The sequence below is a fragment of the Rhinolophus sinicus genome, linkage group LG07 (assembly GCF_036562045.2).
Source record: "Rhinolophus sinicus isolate RSC01 linkage group LG07, ASM3656204v1, whole genome shotgun sequence".
NCBI lineage: Eukaryota > Metazoa > Chordata > Mammalia > Chiroptera > Rhinolophidae > Rhinolophus > Rhinolophus sinicus.
This window is the reverse complement of record NC_133757.1, coordinates 84,378,638-84,400,703: the sequence shown is the minus strand read 5'-3', so window position 1 is coordinate 84,400,703 and position 22,066 is coordinate 84,378,638. Positions and strand designations below refer to the sequence as shown.

At 50.4% G+C, this 22,066-nt stretch overlaps 1 protein-coding gene across 5 annotated transcripts in view; it reads right to left on the bottom strand.

Annotated features, from left to right (window-relative positions):
• Positions 1-4,558: 4,558 nt before the first annotated feature.
• Positions 4,559-22,066, bottom strand: part of DNMT1 (DNA methyltransferase 1) — a 39,313-nt gene continuing 21,805 nt past the window's right edge. For 3 of the 5 annotated variants that reach the window (XM_074338201.1, XM_019744900.2, XM_074338203.1), the window contains exons 17-40: positions 21,105-21,223; positions 20,744-20,836; positions 20,121-20,272; positions 19,812-19,999; positions 19,543-19,726; positions 18,258-18,355; positions 17,893-18,040; positions 16,717-16,832; positions 16,353-16,557; positions 16,143-16,276; positions 14,966-15,139; positions 13,050-13,271; positions 11,862-12,054; positions 11,060-11,144; positions 10,734-10,862; positions 10,300-10,582; positions 9,841-9,982; positions 8,578-8,744; positions 8,049-8,226; positions 7,200-7,395; positions 6,682-6,848; positions 6,390-6,506; positions 5,355-5,445; positions 4,559-4,914 (exon numbers count right to left, since the gene is read on the bottom strand). In XM_074338201.1, the coding sequence (XP_074194302.1) occupies positions 4,880-4,914; positions 5,355-5,445; positions 6,390-6,506; positions 6,682-6,848; positions 7,200-7,395; positions 8,049-8,226; positions 8,578-8,744; positions 9,841-9,982; positions 10,300-10,582; positions 10,734-10,862; positions 11,060-11,144; positions 11,862-12,054; positions 13,050-13,271; positions 14,966-15,139; positions 16,143-16,276; positions 16,353-16,557; positions 16,717-16,832; positions 17,893-18,040; positions 18,258-18,355; positions 19,543-19,726; positions 19,812-19,999; positions 20,121-20,272; positions 20,744-20,836; positions 21,105-21,223 (3,616 nt within the window). In that variant the 3' untranslated portion in view covers positions 4,559-4,879. The remainder of the gene's footprint in view (positions 4,915-5,354; positions 5,446-6,389; positions 6,507-6,681; positions 6,849-7,199; positions 7,396-8,048; positions 8,227-8,577; positions 8,745-9,840; positions 9,983-10,299; positions 10,583-10,733; positions 10,863-11,059; positions 11,145-11,861; positions 12,055-13,049; positions 13,272-14,965; positions 15,140-16,142; positions 16,277-16,352; positions 16,558-16,716; positions 16,833-17,892; positions 18,041-18,257; positions 18,356-19,542; positions 19,727-19,811; positions 20,000-20,120; positions 20,273-20,743; positions 20,837-21,104; positions 21,224-22,066) is intronic. The other 2 variants (XM_074338200.1, XM_074338202.1) reach the window with 1 other exon arrangement.

Here is a 22,066-nt window from a genome sequence, read left to right as displayed (position 1 = left end):
TATTGTACAGCTCTCCCTTTAAAGCATGCTTTCTCAATGGGAATGATATGGTTCCCAAGAGGACCCAAATTAATTCCGGCTGGTGGGGGGGGCAAAAAATCCTTAAAACTTACAATGGCTGTGGCCTTCCAAAACCAACCCTCTCAGACAAAATCTTATTACTAAGTATTTAATTTCATTATATTATATATATCTCGCATAGTCATTAGGGAGAAATTAAATGCAATTAAATTGAAATTGATTGACTTACATTAAATTTAAAGACAATCCCATCTTTTTCCTTTACGAGGGCGATAATGAAAAAAAAGTTTCATTATGTGAAACACTGTTGTAGAATGTCAACTGCAGAAAGCAGACATTTGCCTATTTTGTTCACCTGTGGGTCCCCAGCACCCACAGGGTGACTGCATGTAGTAAGTGCTCAATTAATGGGCATTTAGGGGTGCAGAGTGGGAATCAGATCATAAAGTACTTTTTAAACCAAACTGAAGAGTGTAGGCTCTTTATCCTGTAGGCAGTGGGTATGGGTGAGATCACTGACATGTTTTTTGGTTTTTAATTCTTATTGGGGAATATTGGGGAACAGTGTGTTTTTCAAGGACCCATCAGTCACTGTCCTTCAATATAGTTGTGGAGAGTGCAGACTGAGCTCCAAGTCCAGTCGCTGTTTTCAATCTTAGTTGCAGGGGGCACAGCCCACCATCCCATAGGGGAATTGAACTGGCAACCTTGTTGTTAAGAGCTCGCGCTCTAACCAACTGAGCCATCTGGCCCGCCCTTCTGGCAGCTCTGCTGCAGCTCGTTGTCTTCAGTCTACTTGTGGAGGGCGCAGCTCACTGGCCCATGTGGGAATTGAACCAGCAACCCTGTTGTTCAGAGCTTACCCTCTAACCAACTGAGCCATCCGGCCGCCCCAGAGATCACTGACATGTTTTGAGTGGTGACCCGGTATGACCAGATTTTCTTGTGAGAAAGATTATTTTGAAAGCCTATAGAGGGTAAAGTAGAAAAGAATGAATTAGCAAGAGACCAGGAAGGAGGCTGGGAAAGTGAGTGAAAGAAAGAGGGTGGTCTGGAAATAAGGATGAAAATATAAAGTTTGTACGAAGGGCCAGTAAACATTTGTGCACTTACTCAAATTTACTCCAAGAAATGCAAAATACAAACAACGTAGAAGATGGGCAAAACTTTAAAAATGTGATGTTACCCAAAGCTAGCAAAGATGTAGAGAAACAGAGGCTTGTACGTGTTGTTGGTACATGAAATTATGCAAACTTTTTGGAGGGAAATTTGACATCTACTAAAACTTGAAAAGCACAGATGTATTTTCCTTTGAGCCACCTAGTAATTCGAACTGTGAGAAAAACTTGTAAATGTTTACAAAGATGCGAAAATAAGATACCCATGCAGGATTGTTCATGATAGCAAAAGTCAGAAACAATTATCTGTCCATTTGGTGGGGCTGGTTAAATAGATTAAAGTATGTTTTTCCATTATCTATGGAATACTATGCAGTCTTTAAAGTAGATTAATTTGTGCTCATGTTTTTAAAAATCACGATAAGAGGAGGAAGCAAGATGTAAAATGGCATATGCTAGAGGAACCAATTTGTGTAAATCTTTAATTGTACATAGATATGTAGATATATGCAAACTATTTTCAGAAAAGAAATCTCAAACTGTTGCTGAGGGATGCTCTGAGAGAAAGGCATCAGGGGAGGCAATCTTGTTTTTGGACTTTTCTGCTGTATTTAAAATTTTTTACCATGTGTATGCATATATTATCTTGATTTAAATATAAATATATAATATAAAATTTATTTTATATACTTTATGTATTAATATATAGTATGAATTTATGTAATATATGCGAGATGTAACATATAAATGTATTTTACTATGTTTTGTACATCCACTACCTTCCATACTCTCTCCTAGGACTAGCCTAGGAAGGAAATATATACATCCAAGTGCATTAAATTGTAAGGAAGTATCCAGCACAGTGTGGCTTAAAGAATTGAAAAATTGAAAACTATGCAACCATCATGAATAAAGAATTAGCTACATGTTGCCTCATCCATAGAAGCACCACCCCTGGAGAGACACTGTACTGCCCAGAGCACATTAGCCACTAAACATGGATGCTTCTGGGTGTTTCGATTTGGCCTCATCTTTACTTCCATTTTGGTATTTTTCTGCATGGAATACTTTTTCTTCAACATCAAGCATGTATCATTTTTATCAAAAGTCAAGTATTTCCCAAAGAAATGTAAAAGGAGGCCGGAGGGAGCATAGAGCAGTGGGGAGAAGACTGAATCCAAGGGTGGATGGAAGCTCTACATTCGGGACCTATGCATTTCAGATTAAACCTCAATTAAAAAAAAAATCCAGGGGAACCAGTGAGACATTCTAGGTAGAACAACCTTCAAGGCACAAAGCAGTTGTTTTTTTTTCGTTTTTTTTATTCACTCCAACCAACTGAGCCATCCAGGAGCTCAGAGGCAGCTCAGCTCAAGGTGCCATGTTCAATTTTAGTTGCAGGGGGCGCTGCCTACCATCCCTTACGGGAGTTGAGGAACTGAACTGGCAACCTTGTGGTTGAGAGCCCACTGGCCCATGTGGGAATCGAACTGGCAGCCTTCAGAGTTAGGAGCATGAAGCTTTAACCACCTGAGCCACCGGGCCGGCCCACAAAGCAGTTTTAATCGATGCCACCATTTGTAGCAGCAAACAGACACATACTTGTACTCAGACAAAGAATGACTTTGGAAGGAGACAAGGATTCAAGATGCCTGGGATGCAGAAGAAAGTCTACTTTTCACTCTACTCACAATACTTTTTTAAAAAATTTTTTATTGTGGACTATTGGGGAACAGTGTGTTTCTCCAGGGCCCGTCAGCTTCAAGTCTTCCTTCAATCTGGTTGTGGAGGGCGCAGCTCAGCTCCAAGTCCAGTTGCCACTTTCAATCTTTAGTTGCAGAGGGTGTAGCCCACCATCCCATGTGGGAGTTGAACCTTGTTGGTGAGAACTCACGCTCCAACCGACTGAGCCATCCAACTGCCCTCACAATACACTTTTTAATGAGTTTTCAGTTTTAAAAAAAGCAGGTAAAGCTGAAAAATAAAATCTGATGGGGGAACTTTCCAGATACCATATCAAGCTATTTATGTTTGCTGTATGCATTTGTTACCTGTTCAAAAACTACATAAACTGAGGTGCCTGTTTTCGTCCTTCCAAAAGTGATCCACATGTTAAAATGAGATGTCATAGAAATATGGAAGAAACCATAAGCTTATGATCTGGGGGCAGGGAAGGCGTTCCTAAATAGGCTCCGAAAAACAAAAGCAGACAAATATAACCCCTAAGAATAAAATCTCAATATGGCAATGATGCGATGACTCAAGATGAAAGTAACACATCAGTGGTAGAAATCTAATGCCCAAATAGCTCCCAGTGAAGACCAAGTCGTGTGTCACCACAGAGAGAAGGAACAAACTCCAGTGGTCACCAGACACATGGAAGTGTCGAGTCATTCCTAAAAAATGTTAACAAGACTTTCACTATTGCATTAAGGACTAAAGAAGCAAAAGCCAGGGCAGGCTGCAAGAAACTTTGCACCGTGGGAGACGGCAGCGCTAAAGCCTCTCCAGAGGGGTGGGTCAGCCACAAGACCTGAAACGGGAAGTATGAAAACTTTTATGCTTGATGATCCCGGGACCTCTTGAGATTTCCCTGGAGGTGATGAAGAGAATGTACAGCATGTTCAATGCAGCACTGTTTGTCACGGCAAAAAGAGGCAAACACTAAACCACAGAGGAAGGAACTTAGTAAGTTGTGCATTTGAATTATATTTAGTCCTTGAGTCTTGTGACTAACACACCTGGGCTCACTGAGTGGAAAGAGGGTTGAAGGGCCCCCGAGTGCCCCACTCATGGACGTACGTGTGCAGGTGGCAGGGCAGGTGTTACTTAACTAACCTCTGGGTCGTGAGTGTTGGTGACTGATGCTTCTTTGTCTGCTTCTGCTTTGTTGGCATTTTATAGCAAGTCCTTTGCCAAAGATAAACACCAAAGCAAAGGTCTGTTCGTCTTAGATGTCAGCAGGATTGAATTAGGCTCAAAGCACAGAAAACCCACCTAACAGTCTTAAGCAAAGAAGGAGTTTGTCAAGGGGTGCAGGCCAGGGCTCCGACTAACTCCTCTGTCCTTGCCCCACCATCCACTGCAAGCGGCTTCTGTTCTCATGGTCACAAGAGGGCTGCTGCACGGCCAGGCATCACAGAGCACTCCAACGAGCTGCAAGGCCATGGGGAAAGCCAACTAAGAGGCTTAGTTAAAAGGCTTTCCTGGAAGCCACACTAGCAAGTTACACTTGCATCTCATTGGTCAGAACTGAGTCACATAGGTGGACTCCCACACCCAAACACACACGGGACACATGGGAAGATCTGACTTCAGACAAATGCCTCTGTAGGGTCAGCCACCTTTAGCACCGAGGAGCTCATTCTCACCCAGCCTCAGCCAGAAGCCTCTCAAAAGTCACGAGTCACCACCCAGGGTGATTTATAGGAGAGATTTATTTGAAGAAATATTGCAACATATAAAAACTACATAAAGTCTTAATTTCCACTCATACAGTGGTAGATTTGATACAATGCATAATAAAAAACTTTTAAAATCCAGAATGCACAAAGTACTGCACAATTTGACCACTAAGTCATTAGTTGAGAAGCAAACCTTACAGAACAGCTTCATGTCAGCCAAGGCCACAAACACCGTGTACAACACATTAGAACTGACAGATTTCAACGTTAAAAATACAATATCAGTGCATGTTGGGGATCCCTGGTGCCAGAAACAAGGGCGACAGGAGGGCGAAACTAGTCCTTGGTAGTTTTCTCCTCCTTGGTTTTAACTGAAGAGAAAGAGAAAGGCACGTCATTGCTGGGAGCGCCCGCGACAGTGCACCACACAGGCTCACACGCACAAGGTCGGGAACTACCTTCACGCCAGGCGTCGGTGTTAACGGCTGACCGTAAAAGAACCTGCAGCAGCTCTGAATGAACATTCAGGGAGACTGAGTGCTGCTCAAAGGTGCCCCCTAGAAATTTCCAGACTGCCTAGATTAGAGGCCAAGGCAGGCTCGCTCGGCAGGACAGGGGAAAGAGAGGGGACCCGACCGCACACCCACTGTGTGCCAGGCACCCGGCTGTTCTAAGCACTCCACACGTGTGACTCCCCCCATCTCACAGCAGCCCACAGAGAGAGGGAGGACAACAGGGAGGGTGCGTGACGTGGAGTCCCAGAGCCTACAGTTATACCCTGGCTGGCCCCGGCCCACCACCCTCGCCATACCTGAGGCACTCTCTCGAGCTTTGGCCAACATACAGCGCTTGATCTCCAAGCCAATGGCCTTGGCCAGGGGTGGCGGCACGGCGTTACCCACCTGCAAAAGTGAAGGAGGCCGATGCCTGGTTTGGCCCAGCCGGGGTCAGGGCCCTCCCCCGCCAGCACAAGGATGGGCCCCTGGGCCCCTGGCCTCATGTTCACATGGGTCCTGGAAGCCCTTGCAGCACCATGTCCTTGGACCTGCAAATCGGGCTATCCTCCCACTCCAAACACCACGGTGTCAAGAACCACCCAGAGAGAAGGGGCCATTCAGGGCTTTAGAAAAACTCAAAGATCCAGAAGCCACCATGCTTCTCTTCCAGCTGAGAGTGGCTGCTTCCAGAGAACAGGATTAGGGGGAAAGCATGAAACAGAGGCTGCTGATACAACCCCAAGCACTGTGGGCGTTTTAAGCCATATGCGTGCATTGCTGGGATGGAAATACATTCATTTAAGAAGCCAACCCAACACCCTGAGAATCAGTGAGGAATTGTGGGTTCACCTCTACCCTTAGAAATAGTGAATTTTCACCACTATGTATTTACTGTGTTTCCCCGAAAATAACACCGGGTCTTATATTAATTTTTGCTCCAAAAGACGCTTTAGGGCTTATAATCAGATGTCATCCTGAAAAATCATGCTAGGGCTTATTTTCCGCTTAGGTCTTATTTTCGGGGAAACATGGTAGTCTGCTCCCTCTCTGAAATGCACTGCACTGGAAGCTTTATCCCTCTGAGGGATAAATCTGCCTCAGAGCTGTAACTGGCAGCCAACAGGCTGACTCATCCTGACCCATAAGCACTCTGGGCCGAGAAACAGGGACCCTCCTTCCTGGCCGCCCCTCTGGGGTAGTGCTGAGGCCAGTTAGATCCCCTCACAAGTGCCCATGTGAGCTGTGCTCCCTGCCGAACAACGCTCCCCCCAGGTCAGGGGCAGAGGGGCTCCCTCCACCAGCCCCTCCTCAAGGCCAGAGAACACCCAGGCCGGCTCCACACCACTCACCTGCCGGTGCTTGTCCAGGATGTTGCCGAACAGCCGGTAGGTGTCCGGGAAGCCCTGGGAGCGGGCGCACTCCCGCACGCTCACCACACGGTGCTGCTCAGGGTGGAGCACGCGACCCTGCGGGAAAGAGGCAGGTGGGTGGGGCAGGGATGAAAACTGTGCCGTGGGCAGGTCTGGCCTTAGGCCTCAGCCGTTCTGTGGGCCTGTGCCCATCAGCACTGAGGCAGGAAGTGAGCAGGGGCAGCCGTGCCTTCGCCCCCCTCCCAGGCCTGCCCCTGGTCCTCTGACCCACCTGCTTGCCCATGGGCTCAGGGTTGGTGACAGTCGTGCTGAAGAAGCCGTCCCACTCGAGCCGTCCGTAGAGGCCAGCCCAGTGGTTGTGCCTGTTCCCGGTGTGGGGCAAGCACCAGGGGATGAGTGTGTTGAACTGTCTGGCCGTGGAGTCACAGGCTTTGCCTGCTGGGAGAGGGCTGCAGTGAGGCCGCGTCACAGAACAGGAGGGCAGCCCGGGAAGGTACCTACAGCGTGCGGAGCCCACCCAGGGACAGCAGCTGATAGTCCACAGGCACCGCTTTTACCACTCATGCTTTCACACTATTTACTGCAGTCACCCAGGCTCGGCATGTGTGCCCTGCCCAGGGCTTCTGGGTCCTGAGTGGCAGCACCCAGTATCTCCTGGTGGGAAACCCCAAGAAGCAATGCCCCGTCCCCGAGCCCCCTGGACAGCTATGAGGGGATTAGAACCTGAGGGGGCAGGCGCTTCCCAATAAACTGGAGGGAAGCCGCACTGAGGGCACAAACGGGTCCCACCTTCCACGCAGGAGCAGACCCCACGGAGGGCCCCAGTGCTACTGCAGCCGTTCTTCTTGTCGTGGTAGGTGTACCGCAGCTTCCTGGTCATGGTGCCATCGGACAGCCGCACCTCGATGTTGGGCAGGTCGCGCCAGTCTGAGCCCGGCGCCAGGGGGATGTGCCGCATGCGGGCGGCCACCAACGCGCTCATGTCCTGAAAGAGGGCAGCAGGGCCCAGCTGTCACCAAACTCAGGGAGCATCTGAGCATATGCTGTGGGACCACAATGACCAAGAACCCCCAAGGGGCTGACTCCCATTGGGGCTGACAAGCACCCAAATGGACTCAGGGGTTACACAGGTGCCATGAAGACAGAGCAGGGATGAAGAATAATGTGGGGGGAACAGGCGAAGGGATGGCTTCGGGCCAGCGTGGGGAGGACATCTGAGCTGAGCCCTGCAGTGTGAGGAGTGGGGAGCTGGGGGCACAAAGGGCCAGGTTTGGCATATTTGGGACAACACGCAGAAAACAGGAGTGGCGACAGAGGTCAGGCCGAGGGGACAGTGAGCACACACACCACTCCAGGCCTATTCCAGGAAGAGCAGACACCCTGATCGATGCTTTACACGACTGCAGACCACTGTGGAGGGCATGGGTATTGGGGCAAGAAGAGAAGCAGGAGGCAGTGAGGGGGCAAGGCTGGGAGCTAGTCAAGGTGACAGTGGTTTAGGTCCGGGGCCAAGAGCAGAAGAGCTGGAGGGAGGCTGGGGTCAGATTCTGCTTCCCACCCTGAGCCCAGCTGGGCTTTCTGTAGGTCCGTGTTCCCATGAGGCAGCTGGAAGGAGGCCTCCTCTGACGGCGATGTTACCTTACAGATGTGGTCCCTGAGGATGGGCTGGTACTGCGAGCCCCGGAGCTGCCTCTGGAACCAGGACTGAGGCTCCCCGTTGTACGAGATCTCCAGCGCTGAAGCTCCATTCCGGATCTCAGGGAGGTCGGACATGGTGTCACGCACAGTGATGGTTCGGAACGGGCCTGAGCTCAGCCTGCATGGAGCATGGCACAGTCACACCTCGGGGAACGCATACCGCCACTGTTTCTTGAGTCATAGCTGCCATCTCCTGACTGCTGGTACTGTCCTCTCCAGAGAGGACCACATAACTCAGAGGTCCAAGGGCCGTCTGAGGTCACACAGGCAGCATTCTTCTGAGACTCCGTCAGGGAAGGGGATGGGCCTGTGTGGGCTTTGCTCGTGATACAGCCAAGCATCTGGCCACTGCTCTGTATGCAGTGCTTACTCGGCGGTCACAACGAGGCCGGAGGTGGCAGTGCCATCCCAAAACTCCCAGGATAACGCTCACAACCCGTGACACAGTGGGGTTAGCAGGGGATCCTACCTGGTGATGTTGCTGACAAACTTCTTGTCATCCACGACGACACTCAGCTGGCAGGCCCGGGGCGCAAACACATGCAGTGGCTCTGGGAACAGGGGCAGCTTCTCCCCAGGGGCCGCGGCCAGGATAATGGCCCGCCGCCGTGTCTGGGCCACGCCATACTGACCAGCCTGTGCAAGGGAGAGTCACACACACGGGTCAATGGGCACCTCCGACTGAGGAATCAAGGCCCAGGGTAAGTGGCACCCCACTTTATGGAGAGGCTGGCTGGTGTAGAGCTCACCTGGAGAACCCCTAATTAACACAGTAGGTTTACTCCTGACACGACCAAGTCGGACCAGATGAAAGAACAGATTTCATGTGGCAGCCAGTGGAGAAAATGGAGTGAACCCTATTGGGGATCCTGGCAGCTCTTTAGACAGCACTGCAAGGGGCCCTGTGGTCTCAGCATGCACGGGGAGGAGGCCAGAGGAGACGCCAGGGAGCCCAGCGCCGAGCTGGCAGCCCGTGTTCACAGGGACAGAGAACACAGCAGCCAAGCGGGCTTGACCAGTGAGCCTGAGATAGCAGAGGCTGAACTGGGGAGCCACGAGGCTCAGCACTCGCTCACTCACAGACGGCTTTTCAGCCAACCTCCCTTCCCATTTAATAGTTGTTTCAGTGTTAGTTATGCCAGCGATTCCTGAATGGGTACACACAGTGTGGCTGTTTACAGGTAAGGCCGACTACCCCGGGGCCACCCCAATTAGCTGTCCCTGCAGATAAAGACACTAGTAGCCACCTGCAGTGCGACCCCCCCGCCCCCACCTTCTCCAGGTGTCTGTATGCACATACATTTGCACAGAGGATACACTTGCCTTTTACCCTGTAACAGTTTGGTCTATGTGTCGTTCTGCCAACCGCTCACCCACCCCTCCGTGGCGATCTAACCTCTGCCTAGAGCATCTACTTGGCCACCACCATTCCTGTTGAAGGAAACAATGTGGCCAAGAACCCCCTTGCACTTGGCCCCTCCTCAGGCACACGAGGTACAGCTCTGGAGAAGGTGGACTTGCTGGAACCCCAGCTCTGAGCTTTCAGATCTAAACGCAGAGAGCCTCACAGAGGCCGTCTCTCGGCCCTCGCCAGCACCGCAGGGTACCACCCTAAGGCCTGTCCCTTGGAGCCTGACTTTTAGCTGCGGATAGTGCTGCGGTCCAGGGGCCACTGACCCCCTCCGGTCCATGTCCATCCTCCCAGCTCTACCCCGTTCCCCGGGAGCCCCACCTGCAACACGCCAAAGGTGCACTGATAGCCCATGCGGACCAGGCAGCGGAGCGTGAGCTTCAGGACCATGGAACGCTTGAAGGAGACAAAGTTTCTGACGTTCTCCAGGAGGAAGTACCGCGGCCGGTAGTAGTCACAGTAGCTGTGGGAGGCGGCAGAGACCATAAGAATAAGCGTGAGGTAAGAGAAGACCTACTCTACCAAAAGCCATTCCTGAATGCTCGACGTTTGGCTGTGGAGAAGTTGCACCTCCCAACTCTTGAGGTCTCTCCCCAGTGGAAAGTGAGCCGCGAACTTCCTGAAGGCGAAGGCCGGGTCTCACCTCAGCAGATGGCCTCCAGCAGCAGCGAAAGCTAAAGCACTTACTGCTCCCCAGCACGGCTAGTCAGCAGCCCCAGGGCTGGCTGTCCAGTCACCCACAGGCAGCACTGAACACAGAGGGGCCTCTGCTCCATTCACCTGAGGAAGGAGACCACCAGAGAGTTCTTGAACTTGGAGTAGGTACGAGAATTGAAGCGGTTCATGCCGCTGAAGCCTTGGCAGGGCGGCCCGCCGCACAGCATCTCCACATCGCCTTTTTGGGGCAGCTTCTGGCCCCGGGAGTTGGTCACCTCCCCGGCCATGACCAGCTTCAGCAGGACATTGCAGTCCTCCGTAAACACCGTGGACCCAGGATTGTTCAGCCGAAATGCCTGGGCTGCGGGATCCCACATCTCAATGGCCCACAGAGTTTCTGAGATGCCTGGAGGATACAGAGACAAAGACGGGCTTTGAACCTCGTGGAATGAGACTTTTGAGTCAGAAAAGTGACCAGAACCAGAAAGCTCTTCCAGACAGAACGGGCCTGGTCTGGTTTTACTAGCTGGGCAGACAGAAAACCTCCGGGCCTTTACCTGCTTGGTGGAATCCTTCCGATAACCCCCCGCAGCCAGAAAACACATCCAGGGTACGCAGTTTCGGCAGCGGAATTTCCGCCTCAGGTTCGCTTGGCTCACGTGTCTGAGACTTTGCCCTGCCTTTCCCTGGAGGAGACAGGCCACTAATCAAATCAGAGCCATGACTGGCTTTCTTCAAATACCTTACTGATTCAGAGACAGCCTCCTTTTGAGTTAACACAGAGAATGAAGTAACATTAGAGGCTGTTCTTTTATACTGATCTTAAGTATCCCGAGTTATAGAAAATGGGACTTAAAAAGAACCCCATGGAGTAATGACATACCTTTTCCCTTCCCTTTCCCTTTATTTCCAGGGCTCCGGGCATGGTTGGGAGGATCTTCAAAGCTTTTACTCTTGGCATTATAGGCCTGAGAAGGGAAGAACCACAACAGTCTGGCAGAGAAATACACTGGTCCCCTCTCTAACAATTTGATAAAGATCCACTTCATTTCTCCCTGATTATGGTCATAAGCAATTAGCCACCAATAAAAGTACTTGGATTTTACTATACTTCAAACGAAAAATAAAAAACAAAAAGCATTCTATTAATACAAATATTTTATGTGACTGACATTGAGATTCCTATTATAAGTGCCTGAATTACTCCTTCTAAAACTAGGCAAGTGTTACACCGACCGACCACACTGTCTGATGAGGCTCTCCACACTAGAACCAGGGGAAACAGGCACGTGTCATTCTAAGACAAACCAACACAGAAAGGCCACAATCACACAATGTAAAAGCAATTATTAGCTTAGTCAACAGAGTCTTAGATCTTCTCTTGATAACCAGGGCCCCCTGCATGGTGTGTGGCCCCGGCCTGGATGCAGACACCTGCCTGGCGGGACCGAGAGGCAGGGCTGTTTCCCTGGGGAAGGAGCCCCTCTCCCTAACTCACTCTAAGGCACCGGTCGGTCTAGTCTTTAAGTAAATTTTAGTTACCCCAGGACACTCAACTATTACACTTCTTAATCTGTGCTTTTTAAAAAGCTAAAGGATTAAGTTCCAGACATGCATGTCATAGATTTGTACTCTGGATAATGACACTGGTTTCTCAGGGGCTGCGCGCTGGCCCCGAGCCCCACCTCGAGGAAGTAGAAGCGGTCCGGGCCCCCGGCGGAGAAGTCCTGCAGGCACCCGGGCAGGTCCTCCCCGTACTCCACGGTACAGCGGCCCTGCACAGCCTTGAAGTCCACCACGGCCTCCTCGTCGCTCCAGTACAGCAGGTTGATGTCTGCGTGGTAGCTGGCCGGTGTGGACTTGTGCGTGTTCTCTGGCCTGTGCACAGAGGGGTCTGTGTTAGCATTTCTCTCTTGCCATGAGCAGGCAAGGATTCAAGGGCACCGCATTCCTGGAGGTGCTCAGAGAATCCGTGGGTAAACACCTTGACCCCCCCCCCCCAATTAGCTCAGCTTGATGACTGTCCCCCTTAGCTAGCACTAAACACTACAAACTGAGTAGGATTCTTTGCAACAAATGCTCCTTCTGTGGGCGTCTCACAGGACTAGACAGCTTGATGCCGCAGAGAAGCAAACGTTACACGTAACTGAACATCAGACCTTATAGTTAGTTTGTTAAATGGTTTGCTTGCTCTTCGTGCCCCCACCGCAGCCCAAACAGACTGGCCCTGTGCCAAGACAGCAGCTGCCTACCTCCTGTGAGGGAGCATGTCTAAAGCTTCCTTCTCTCGCCTATGGCAGCCAGACTTCTCCTTTCTTTCCCATTGTTACAACTGATTATTACGAAACTTCAAGAAAGTCTCTGATACATGTTGGCCAAGAAGTGAAGCAATGTCATAACTATCTGTATGGCTTAGTTTCAGGTTAGCTCCTAACCCCTACCAGTGACTAGGGTCCCAAAAAAAGACTAGGTACAGCCAAGACCTTGAGAGAAACCCCAGGACACAAAGGCAGGGCTGGGAGAAACAGGAAGATGAAAGCAGGGAGGGCTGAGGGGGAGGGGCGAACGCAGACAGTCATAAATAGAACTCGAGGTTCTCTGTGGGTGCCTCAGGAAGAGCCCAGGACACTCCCCCTCTGCCTTTGTCACAGCTTAAAGATTTCTATGCGAGAGAGAACTCAGTCTCTTTAAAAGCAAGGCTATGAAATATTCGAGTCACGGTCAGCACTCACCAGGTAATCAGAAACTTCGAAAAAAAGCTACCTCTACCTAACTCTTAAAACATCACTGGGTGTGCTACGTTATAGCCCCCTTTCAGGCAGAGCCTTCAGGAAGAGTCTGCAGTCTCCTGGAAGAGCAGAGCCCTCACTGACCTGTAGAACTTGTTCACTCTGATCTTGATGTCCGTCTCATTGGGCCTGCCGTTGCACTTCTTGACACAGAAAATCTCTTTGATGCGGCCAATGCGGTATGGCTCAGGGGCGTCCAGGTTGCTGCCTTTGATGTAGTCAGAGTATTTCCGGTAGTGTTCTGGGTACAGATCTTCATCCACAGGCTCCTTCCGTGGGCGTTTCACAGGACTAGACAGCTTGATGCTGCACAAAAGCATACGTTACATGTAACCCAACATTAAACCTTAAAATAGGTAGGTAGTTCAGCACGACCGACCAGTGACAATGCCATTTAAATTCAAACACCTCACAAATTAGTGCAGCTAAGTATCCTTAGAAAAGATTTAGAGAAAGATTAAATTTCGCCCACTGTTTAAAACGAGCATTGTCCCATCTGTGCACTGCTGGCCATGGTAGGTGCTGGGTTGTTCGAATATTCCCAGCTCCCTGCTCCATGGCAGGAGTGAGCTCCCTAGGATATGACTCATTCTGCTCATTGAGTGTGAGCAGAAGTGATGCACAAGCACTTCTGAGGGTGGGGGGAGCGTGTAACTGCCAGGAGAGCCTCCAGCGTGCTTTCCCTTGCCTCAGAGACTGGCAGCTTTTGAGAAGGTGGCAACTCTGTCAGCCCAGGTCCCTGAGTGACATAACAGGCCAAGTTCCCTACTGAACTGTGACAGACACAGTACTGGGAAGAAGCGAACTTCTGCGGTTGGGGTTATTACCATGGTATAACCCACAGTCTCCTGACCTAGAGGTGATACTGGAGAAGGCAGGGACAAGAGACTGGCAGTCTGGGCAAGCCGAATTTGGCCCCACTGTGATGAAGTCAGTCATCTGACTGGCTGCCAAGGTGGCTGGGCTGCATTCTCTGACAACTGCCATTAGGAAGGCGGCAGCCGCCCTTCCTACCCACCAGGCCCCCTTCAGGGTCTGATGGGCTCATAAGGCGACTAAGCACCTGTGCTGATGCTCCTGCTACACTGGGAGCACCTGGGAAGCAGCACTCCAGGCAGCCCCCACTTCATGCCAAGGACAATCAGTACTAGAGGGGGTGACGTACAGACCGCCAGGCTGAAAGGACCCTGCTCTCCATGTTTGTAATTCATCATAAGTGAACTGCAGTTGAGGGCTGGGTTCCAACTGGGACTCCAGGAAAATAGAATTGCAAGCCGAGAAACCAAACTAAATTGGGAAAATGTTGGTTGTTACGCCAACCATGTACCAGTTCTTAGAATGGAAAAAGAATGGATAAAGTGTGGAAAATATCTGTGGCTTTGATTTTTCTCTGAAGAGCCTCAGCCCTCTGATACGCAAAGAAGTCTTTTGATGCATTTCCTGTTATCAGGAATTAGGTCACATTCATTCAGTCTTTACTCTAAGCCAGGCACTGTGCTACTGTGTTTCCCCGAAAACAAGACCTAACTGGAAAACAAGCCCTAGTGTGATTTTTCAGGATGACATCCCCTGAACATAAGCCCGAATGCATCTTTTGGAGCAAAAATTAATATAAGACCCGGTCTTCTTTTCAGGGAAACACGCTAAGCACCTCTTTTAACTCACTCAATCCTACGGGCCTGGCAGGCGAGATCCTCCTCTCAGTCCCCATCAGACCACTGGGGACCGAGAGGAGGGGGTCTCCGGCCCAAGCCTCACAAGCTGGTCAGAGGCAGAGCTGGGTGGGCTTACCACTGACTCTGGTGCTCTCTCTGACTTCTTTCACAGACTCACAGCTTCACTCTGCAACGGAACTGCAGTCGCTCTGCACTGGACAGCTGGATACTGTCTGATCACCACAGAGGCCAGCCAGTGTGCTGGCTCAGGCAGCAGCTGGTACTGGAGTGCAGGGTCGGGGACATTCCAAAGCCAACCCTGTACTGAGCCACGGGGGCACTCACTTGAATGTGAAGGCCTCGGGAAGGAGGTACACGCCGTCACCCACTCGATACTGGCTGCCATCCTTGGTGGCTGAGCTGTACAGAACCCGGCCGTCCAGGTCCTCGAGCTGCTCCATGACCCTGGGAAATTCCTTTTGCCTTATTTCAGCCAGACGGGCACAGCATGCGCAGAACCTGAAGGAGAGAAGGACAAACAACCAAAGGCCCTGAGGTGGCAGGTGGTGACTGCAGCAGCAGTTGCTGGCTTAACCCAGAGACTCTGATGACCAAGAAAAAAACATCTGCAGATGTTTAAAGGAACTGGCTTTCCTGTACTTTATGTTCACACTTTGAAACCTCTTATTTGGGACCAAAGCCCAGAGATATATACAACACAAGAAAATGCCAAGCCAATCCCACTTTTGAGTATTCGCCGTAAAAACCTAAGACATCAACAAACAGAATCTAGAGTATGGTGAGGAATATGCCAGGAGCAAGAATACAGTGGTTCAGGTAGGAACTCAAAATATCAGAGGAGGCTCATACTATTATCTCTATAAAGGCTAAAGAGATATTTGGTAAAGTTCAGTATTATTCCTTAAAGGAGGATTGGAGACCGCTTTCAACATGGAGATCAAGTCAAAAGGCAGAGCAGGCCGACTGGAAAACACCAGAAGCATCTAGAGAGCCCTCCCAGACTTTATCCCACCGCTGCTATGAGGCACCAGCGCCACTTTCAGTCAAAACAAGTGAGGCACAGAGGTTAGAAAGGAAGGTGTAGGAACTTAACATTTTAAAAAAAAAAGCCAAGACTCCCTAAGGGTAGTCACCTACCAGTTAGAATAAAATGGAACCAAAGATCTCACTTATGAGAGAAGATACCTAAGAAATGAAAGAAAACATGTGAAATCTATGGTCCAGACGCTGAGGAACATTAAAAAAGGCTGGAAACGGAATCATAAACCCTGCTCCTGGACACGAGAGCTTCTCGTCAAGGTAACTCAGCACCAGGCTGTCCATACACCTAAAACTATCGCCACACAGCCAGACTGGTCTGCAGTTGGCAAAGAAACAACCAGACGGTGCCAGGGAAACAAACCCAGCAGACAGAAGTTTGTAAAAAGCTAGAGGGACTCACACAAAAGCACGTTGTCCTCCCCAAGAAGGGACAGCACCAGGGCCTAGCCCCTACACTCACTTGTACTTGTTGTCCTCTGTCGGCTGGGTGTTTGGAGGGGACTCAAATCTTGCGTAGTCTTGGTCGTACCACAGCTGGTAGAAATAGGTCTTCCCATCGTCCTCCGCCATCAGGGCCTCGGGGTCCATGCCTCCCTTTGGGGACAGGGACGCTGTCAGGCATGAGCCCACCCAGTGAGAGAGCGGCACGCAACAGGCGCCGGGCACTCACCTCCAAGGCCCAGTTTTCCGATGGAGCTTTATAGACGACCGTCACCTTGCTATGAATGTATGACAGCTGCATGTCCTCACACTCGTCTACCAGGAACAGCTCCAGGGGGTCCGATGTGGCCCCGAGGACCGTGTCTGTGCCGGCGCAGAACCAATGGGCATGAAACATTTGCCCTTGGCTGCTGTCTTCCCACAACGCCGTGACCCTGGAGTCAGAAGAGGAGGAGGAAGAAAGTTCCAACTTGATCTGCTCCACGTCTACTTAGGGAATTTTTTTTTTTTTTTCATTTCCGTCTAGGACAGAGTTGCTGCTGCTGTTCAAGAGGAAGTGTGTGCTGAAGTCCAGCAAAGGGAAAGATACAAACCTTGCCAAGTACAGTGGTTTTGAGGAGTCATCTGGAATAACAGAGACACAGTCCCCCACTTCCAGGGTTTCCGAGTCAATGCATACCTTCTTATAGAAAGTCTTCTTGCCATCAGTCTGAAAACAAAGACAGTGGATTTCAGGTGGGGATGGGTCTGAGGGTGCACACTAGGCTTGACCTGCATGGTGTCCTTGTTACTTTATACAAAGGTATAAGCCATAACGATTTCGTGAAGAAGTCACAAGCCATTCCAGCCTGGCTCCTACAGAGAACATCCACCGCCCCAGGCTGGAAGCCTGCAGCAAAGGACACTCATGTTCCTCTCCTGTCAGCTGCGCCCTTACGTGTCCGCAGCGAATCCGCTTCCAGCATTCGAGGTTACAGCACCGCTGCTAGCTCTTCACCATGGTCCTAAAGCGCATCCCACCCCCAGCTCCTCCCGCAGCCACAGGCCCCTCTTCTCCCACCCCAGGCCTTCTGCCCTGCTTCTGCTCCAGATCTTTGTGGGGCAGCTCCTCTCCCGCCTTCTGGCCCTCAGCTCAGACGTCACCTCCTCAGGAAAGCCTCTGCAGCCCCAGCGCCCCTGCAGCTCTCCCCCGGCCTGCTCAGAAGTGGGAGGCCTGCCCTCCTGCTCCCACCATCAGCACCAGAGGGCAGGGGCTGAGTCATGCCCAGGCCTGGAGCAGCAAACGGCAGGGGAGGGAGGCCTCACACTTGCTCAATGAACCGACCATGCCCTTGGCTCTGGACATCAAGGAAGCAGCGCTGAGGACATTTACTCTCCAGCTTTAGGAAAGGAACTGAGCCTTAGGCGGGGAGGTCATTCTTAAACAGAATGAACAGGAGGCAATCTGCTAGTGCCTCAAAGACACCCACTCCCAGGCCAGAGGGGGTGTCGACAACTCTCTTCAAACATGCTTGGAGAGGAAGCAGCCTGACACCCTTAGAACTGTGTCAAATACCCATCTTGGAACCTTAGAGAAACCGAGTCTTCCGGCACACAAGCAAAAACACATTTCTGGTGCGTGGTCACGAGCCTCGGCCTCGCAGCGAACGCTGCTCCTCTCAAGAGACAAGCGAGTGGGATTCAGGCTGCTGAAGAGGCTGGGTGGCGAAAGCAGGAGACAACTCGCTTCTCGGAGGGCAGCAGAAGCAACGGAGTCCGCTCCAGATTACCTTAACGGCTTCTCCAATCCAAGAGATCCGGTTCTTGTTCTGTTTCTTTTTCTTCCCCTGATGCATTTTTTTGGGCGACGGCACCTCTGGGATATTGTCATCCACTTCTTCGTCGTCATCTGCCTCCTTCATGGCCATATTGGGACACCTACAAAGTCACTTACATAAGCGAGGCCCCTTTTGTAAGTAAAACTGAATGGGGTTGTTGGAGTAAGATAACAGGGACAGGCCTGGTGACGATGCTAGGCAAAGACAAAGCACTCCTGCCTGCTCTGCACATTTCAAACCAGCCGTCCCACACAGAGCGCACCAGCCATCGGCTGGCATTGTCCCCTGCTACCAGAAGAAGTGTCAGCCAAGCCTACCTCCTCTCTTGGCAAGCCTGTTTGCTCCGTCCGCTACCACCAAATTTAACCATATCCTTACAGGCTTTACACTTTCCACACTCGGGCTGCTGGCAAACCTGAAAGACATTAAAAAAGGAAAATCAAACGGCCATTAGTAACAGTCGGTAACCAGTTTTTTGGCAAATTACAATTTTTAGAAATTGTATAAAGCTTCATTAGAAGTATAGGAAATGAGAGTCAGGAACATATAGATACCACTCATACCCTCCTGATTGGCAAAGGTTAAAAAGTTGGACATGTGGTGTGGGAAACTCGCACTGCCCAAAGGGTTTCGGTTGGTGAACCACTTTGGAGAGCAGTGTTCTAAATTAAAGTTAAGTATATAACCCACACCCCGGCAACTGCGCTTCTAAGTAGAGGCAGTCCCAGAAGCCTCATTGAAGGATTCTGCCGCAGCATGCCTTATAAGGTCGGAAGTCGCCCATCACCGAGAGTTAAGTTGGGACTGTCGTATAACCAAGTACTATGGAACAGTCAGTGAATGAACTAGATCTACCTATGTCAACACATAACTTGATTATGAAAGATATCAGTTATGTATGTTTACAAACATTGTTTTTCCAGCTTGGATACACATGTGCTAGGTTAAAAAAAAAAAAGTAAAACCAAAACAAGAATGGTGAGGACATACAAATCCCTGTTAAGGGTTACCACTGAGGACAAAAGGAAAAGCTCTGAATCCAGTGGACAGCGGACAGGGCGGTTCTGAAAGCAGCTGCGGTATTTTTGCATTTAAGTTCTCATTCAAAATAAGCCAAATAGACACCAAAATACATCCGCTCTCTGGGTCATAGGATTAGGGAGATTAAGTCCTCCAGAGTGAAGTTAAAAACGTATTAAAAATCCACAGAAAGACCTCAAATCTAAGTTGGACAGAGTCCCCGCTTTCCCAGGAAAGAGCCTAAGACAGGTGGGCTCCTGGGAGGGTGTCCTCCCCTTGGAGGACACAGTGTCTCTGGGGGGTAGTCACTCCCTCGGCCTTTATACAATGAGATGCAGGCAGAGCAAATGCCACCCAGGAGGCCAGGCTCCTTTGTGACAGTGGCATTCACAGCAAAGTGCCCAAGGACGCCTTTTTCAACAGCTGTCCTACCAATCTGTCCCATGGGGTATGCCCTTCCCCCCACATCACCAACTTTCTCCCAGATCTTGTTTTACGGGTCACATCTGAACAGTGAGTCTCTCAAGCCAGAAAGGGAAAGAAGTTGCTCAGATGACGTGGGCGCCGGGCCGGGGAGGTCACCTCGCAGACGCCGCAGCGCCGGCGTTTGAAGGCATTCTCCTTGTCTTCTCGGTCATCCTTTTCGATTTGCTCTGCGAAGAACGTGTCGAAGATCTGGTAGACCAGCTTGGTGGTGGTGGCTTTCGTGGGGCCTCGGTCCTTCTCCTTGGCGGAATGACTGATGGTCTGACGCCTCTCAGCGCGCCTGGGAGAGAGGTCCCCATGCTGTGAGCGGCCTGGAAGAGCGCTCGGCTCTCAGGTCTTCAGCTTGCCTCCCGCTGCGGCCTCACCTTTTTCCCAACGTGACCCCCGCCAACTTGATCAGGTCCCTCATGCAGGGCGTCAGGAAGATGGGCTGCTCGTCGCTGTCCCCAGCCTCGTCGTAACTCTCGACTTGTTCCACCACGAACTGGGCGTGACGCAGGAGAGAATCCTCGGTGAATCGGTTCAGGTTGAGCACCGAAGGAGGAACCGTGGTCTTTAAGAAAAAAGATCAGAAGTTTCTTAGGCCGAACTGAAGAATGTGAGTTTTCCAGCAATAACTCTATCGCATGTAAACATGTGTGGATCCCAGATTACAAAGACTTCCACCCCTGTACCTCGATCTTATTGATCAGGTCTTCATAGGTCGAGTCGGGGTTGTTCTGCAGGAACTCGACGACGATCTTACTTATGTAGATCTTCTCCTGCATCACGCTGAACATTGGCGCGTACTCTGGGTTGGGATCCATCAGGATGTATTCGGCAAAGGCTGGAGTGAACAGAAGGTTTTTAAAAAGCAGTTGGAACCTGAAGGCAGCTATGGTGGCCAAAGGGCAGAGATGAGTCTGTGAAGCTTACGGAGAGTCTAAACGTCATCCCATACCCAAATGTCAAAAACGTAAATAAAGTACGATCAGTTACCAAATGCAGAAGTGGCCTGTCTGAGCCGACTAGAGAATGGAAACCGGCTGAGGGACTTTCATTTGGTTCATCCTGGTTTTTAGAATGTGGTCTGGGTTTGAGTTGCAAGAATATGAGCTACTTGTATAACTGGAGGGTCAGTTCCAGGGCCACTTGTAACCAATAGGAGGCCATCCCAATCGAACCTCCCATGGTTCCCACAGTCAGTGGTGTTCACGTGAGCCTGCTGAGACTTCCCAGAGCCCAAGCAAGCCCCAGAAAGGACAGGAGCAAAGGCTCCTTTCAGATCCCAGGACAGTCCAGTTGGCCACATACTTACAGGTGCTGAAGCCAATGAGAGCCTTTTCTCCTCCGTCAAAGCCGGTGATCCACCATTCATTTATGGGGCCAAGATTTTTGCCATTAACACCACCTAAGAGAGGAAAAAGAAGAAAAACATTTTCTTGAAACGAAATGGACTCAGAGCTATGAGGCACATCAAAAACGAAGCGTCCACCTGGGCTGACATGTCTTATCAGCCGCGCCAGGCTCTCCTTATCAGAGCGCAGACTGTGCTTGCTCAGAGCTGTTCGCAGCACAAGTCTCACGACCTCACTTGAAGAGGCTGAATATTGCTTTGCAGGCAAGTTGTTGGTTTTTGAAATATCTGTCCCAAATATAACCTGGAACATTCCGCTTACCTTCAAGAGATGGGTCATCATCATATATTGGTTTTGCCGAACCAGAAAAGAAGAGTTCAACATTCTTCTCAATGAGGCCGGTGTCGATTGGGCACAGGTGACCACGTTTACAGTACACGCTGGACAGGCAACAAAGAGTGTGGTCACCAGCTGGTCAGTAAAGGCAAGTTGCAGCACAGAGTCAAGTCCAGACACGAGGTGACAGGACTACGTGCCGTTCCTAGACTCTGTCACCTCTCTGGCTGCCAGAACACTAGATCATACAGTGTTTTCTCACTCTAACAGCTTCTACCTGATCCTCCCACCTGCACATCAAGCGTACAAGTGTCTGCAAAGGCAACACCAAGAGATCAGTGAGACTTACAGTGGGAAGAGGGGAAATCTCACAAGAGACTAACTCGCTACTACATCCTCCCTCGGCATGTTGCTAATGGAGAAATGCCGGCTCTTAAACACATTCTACTCACAGTTGCACAATCCTCATCTCTGTCTAGCTCCCAAACATTTCCATTGCCCAAAATAAAAACTCGTACCCATTAAGCAGTCTCTCCTTATTCCCTCCCCATCCCCGGCAACCACTCATCTGCTCTGTTTCTATGGATTTACCTCTTCATGATATTTCTCATATGGTTAAGTTTTGTTATGTTTCACCTCAATTAAAAACTTAAAAAAATAAAGCATATTGTAGAACAGCATAAAATGTGAGGTATAACGGGCATATGGGAAGGAATGACTTCGGCCTCCCTCTAGGGGAACAGCTCAGGTTTGAGAACGTCCTCGGTCCCACGGCCTCGACACGGACACTGGGAGGTTGTTCCTTGTTAAGCAGGATGCCAAACTTAAGAACAACGTGAATCGGGGGTTCTGCTTACAGACCTGCTTGTGCTGGCCTCCAGGACCACCCTCCTGCACCGGAGACCCCGTGCCATGCCTCAGAGACCCCCCGTGGGCCACATGGGGTC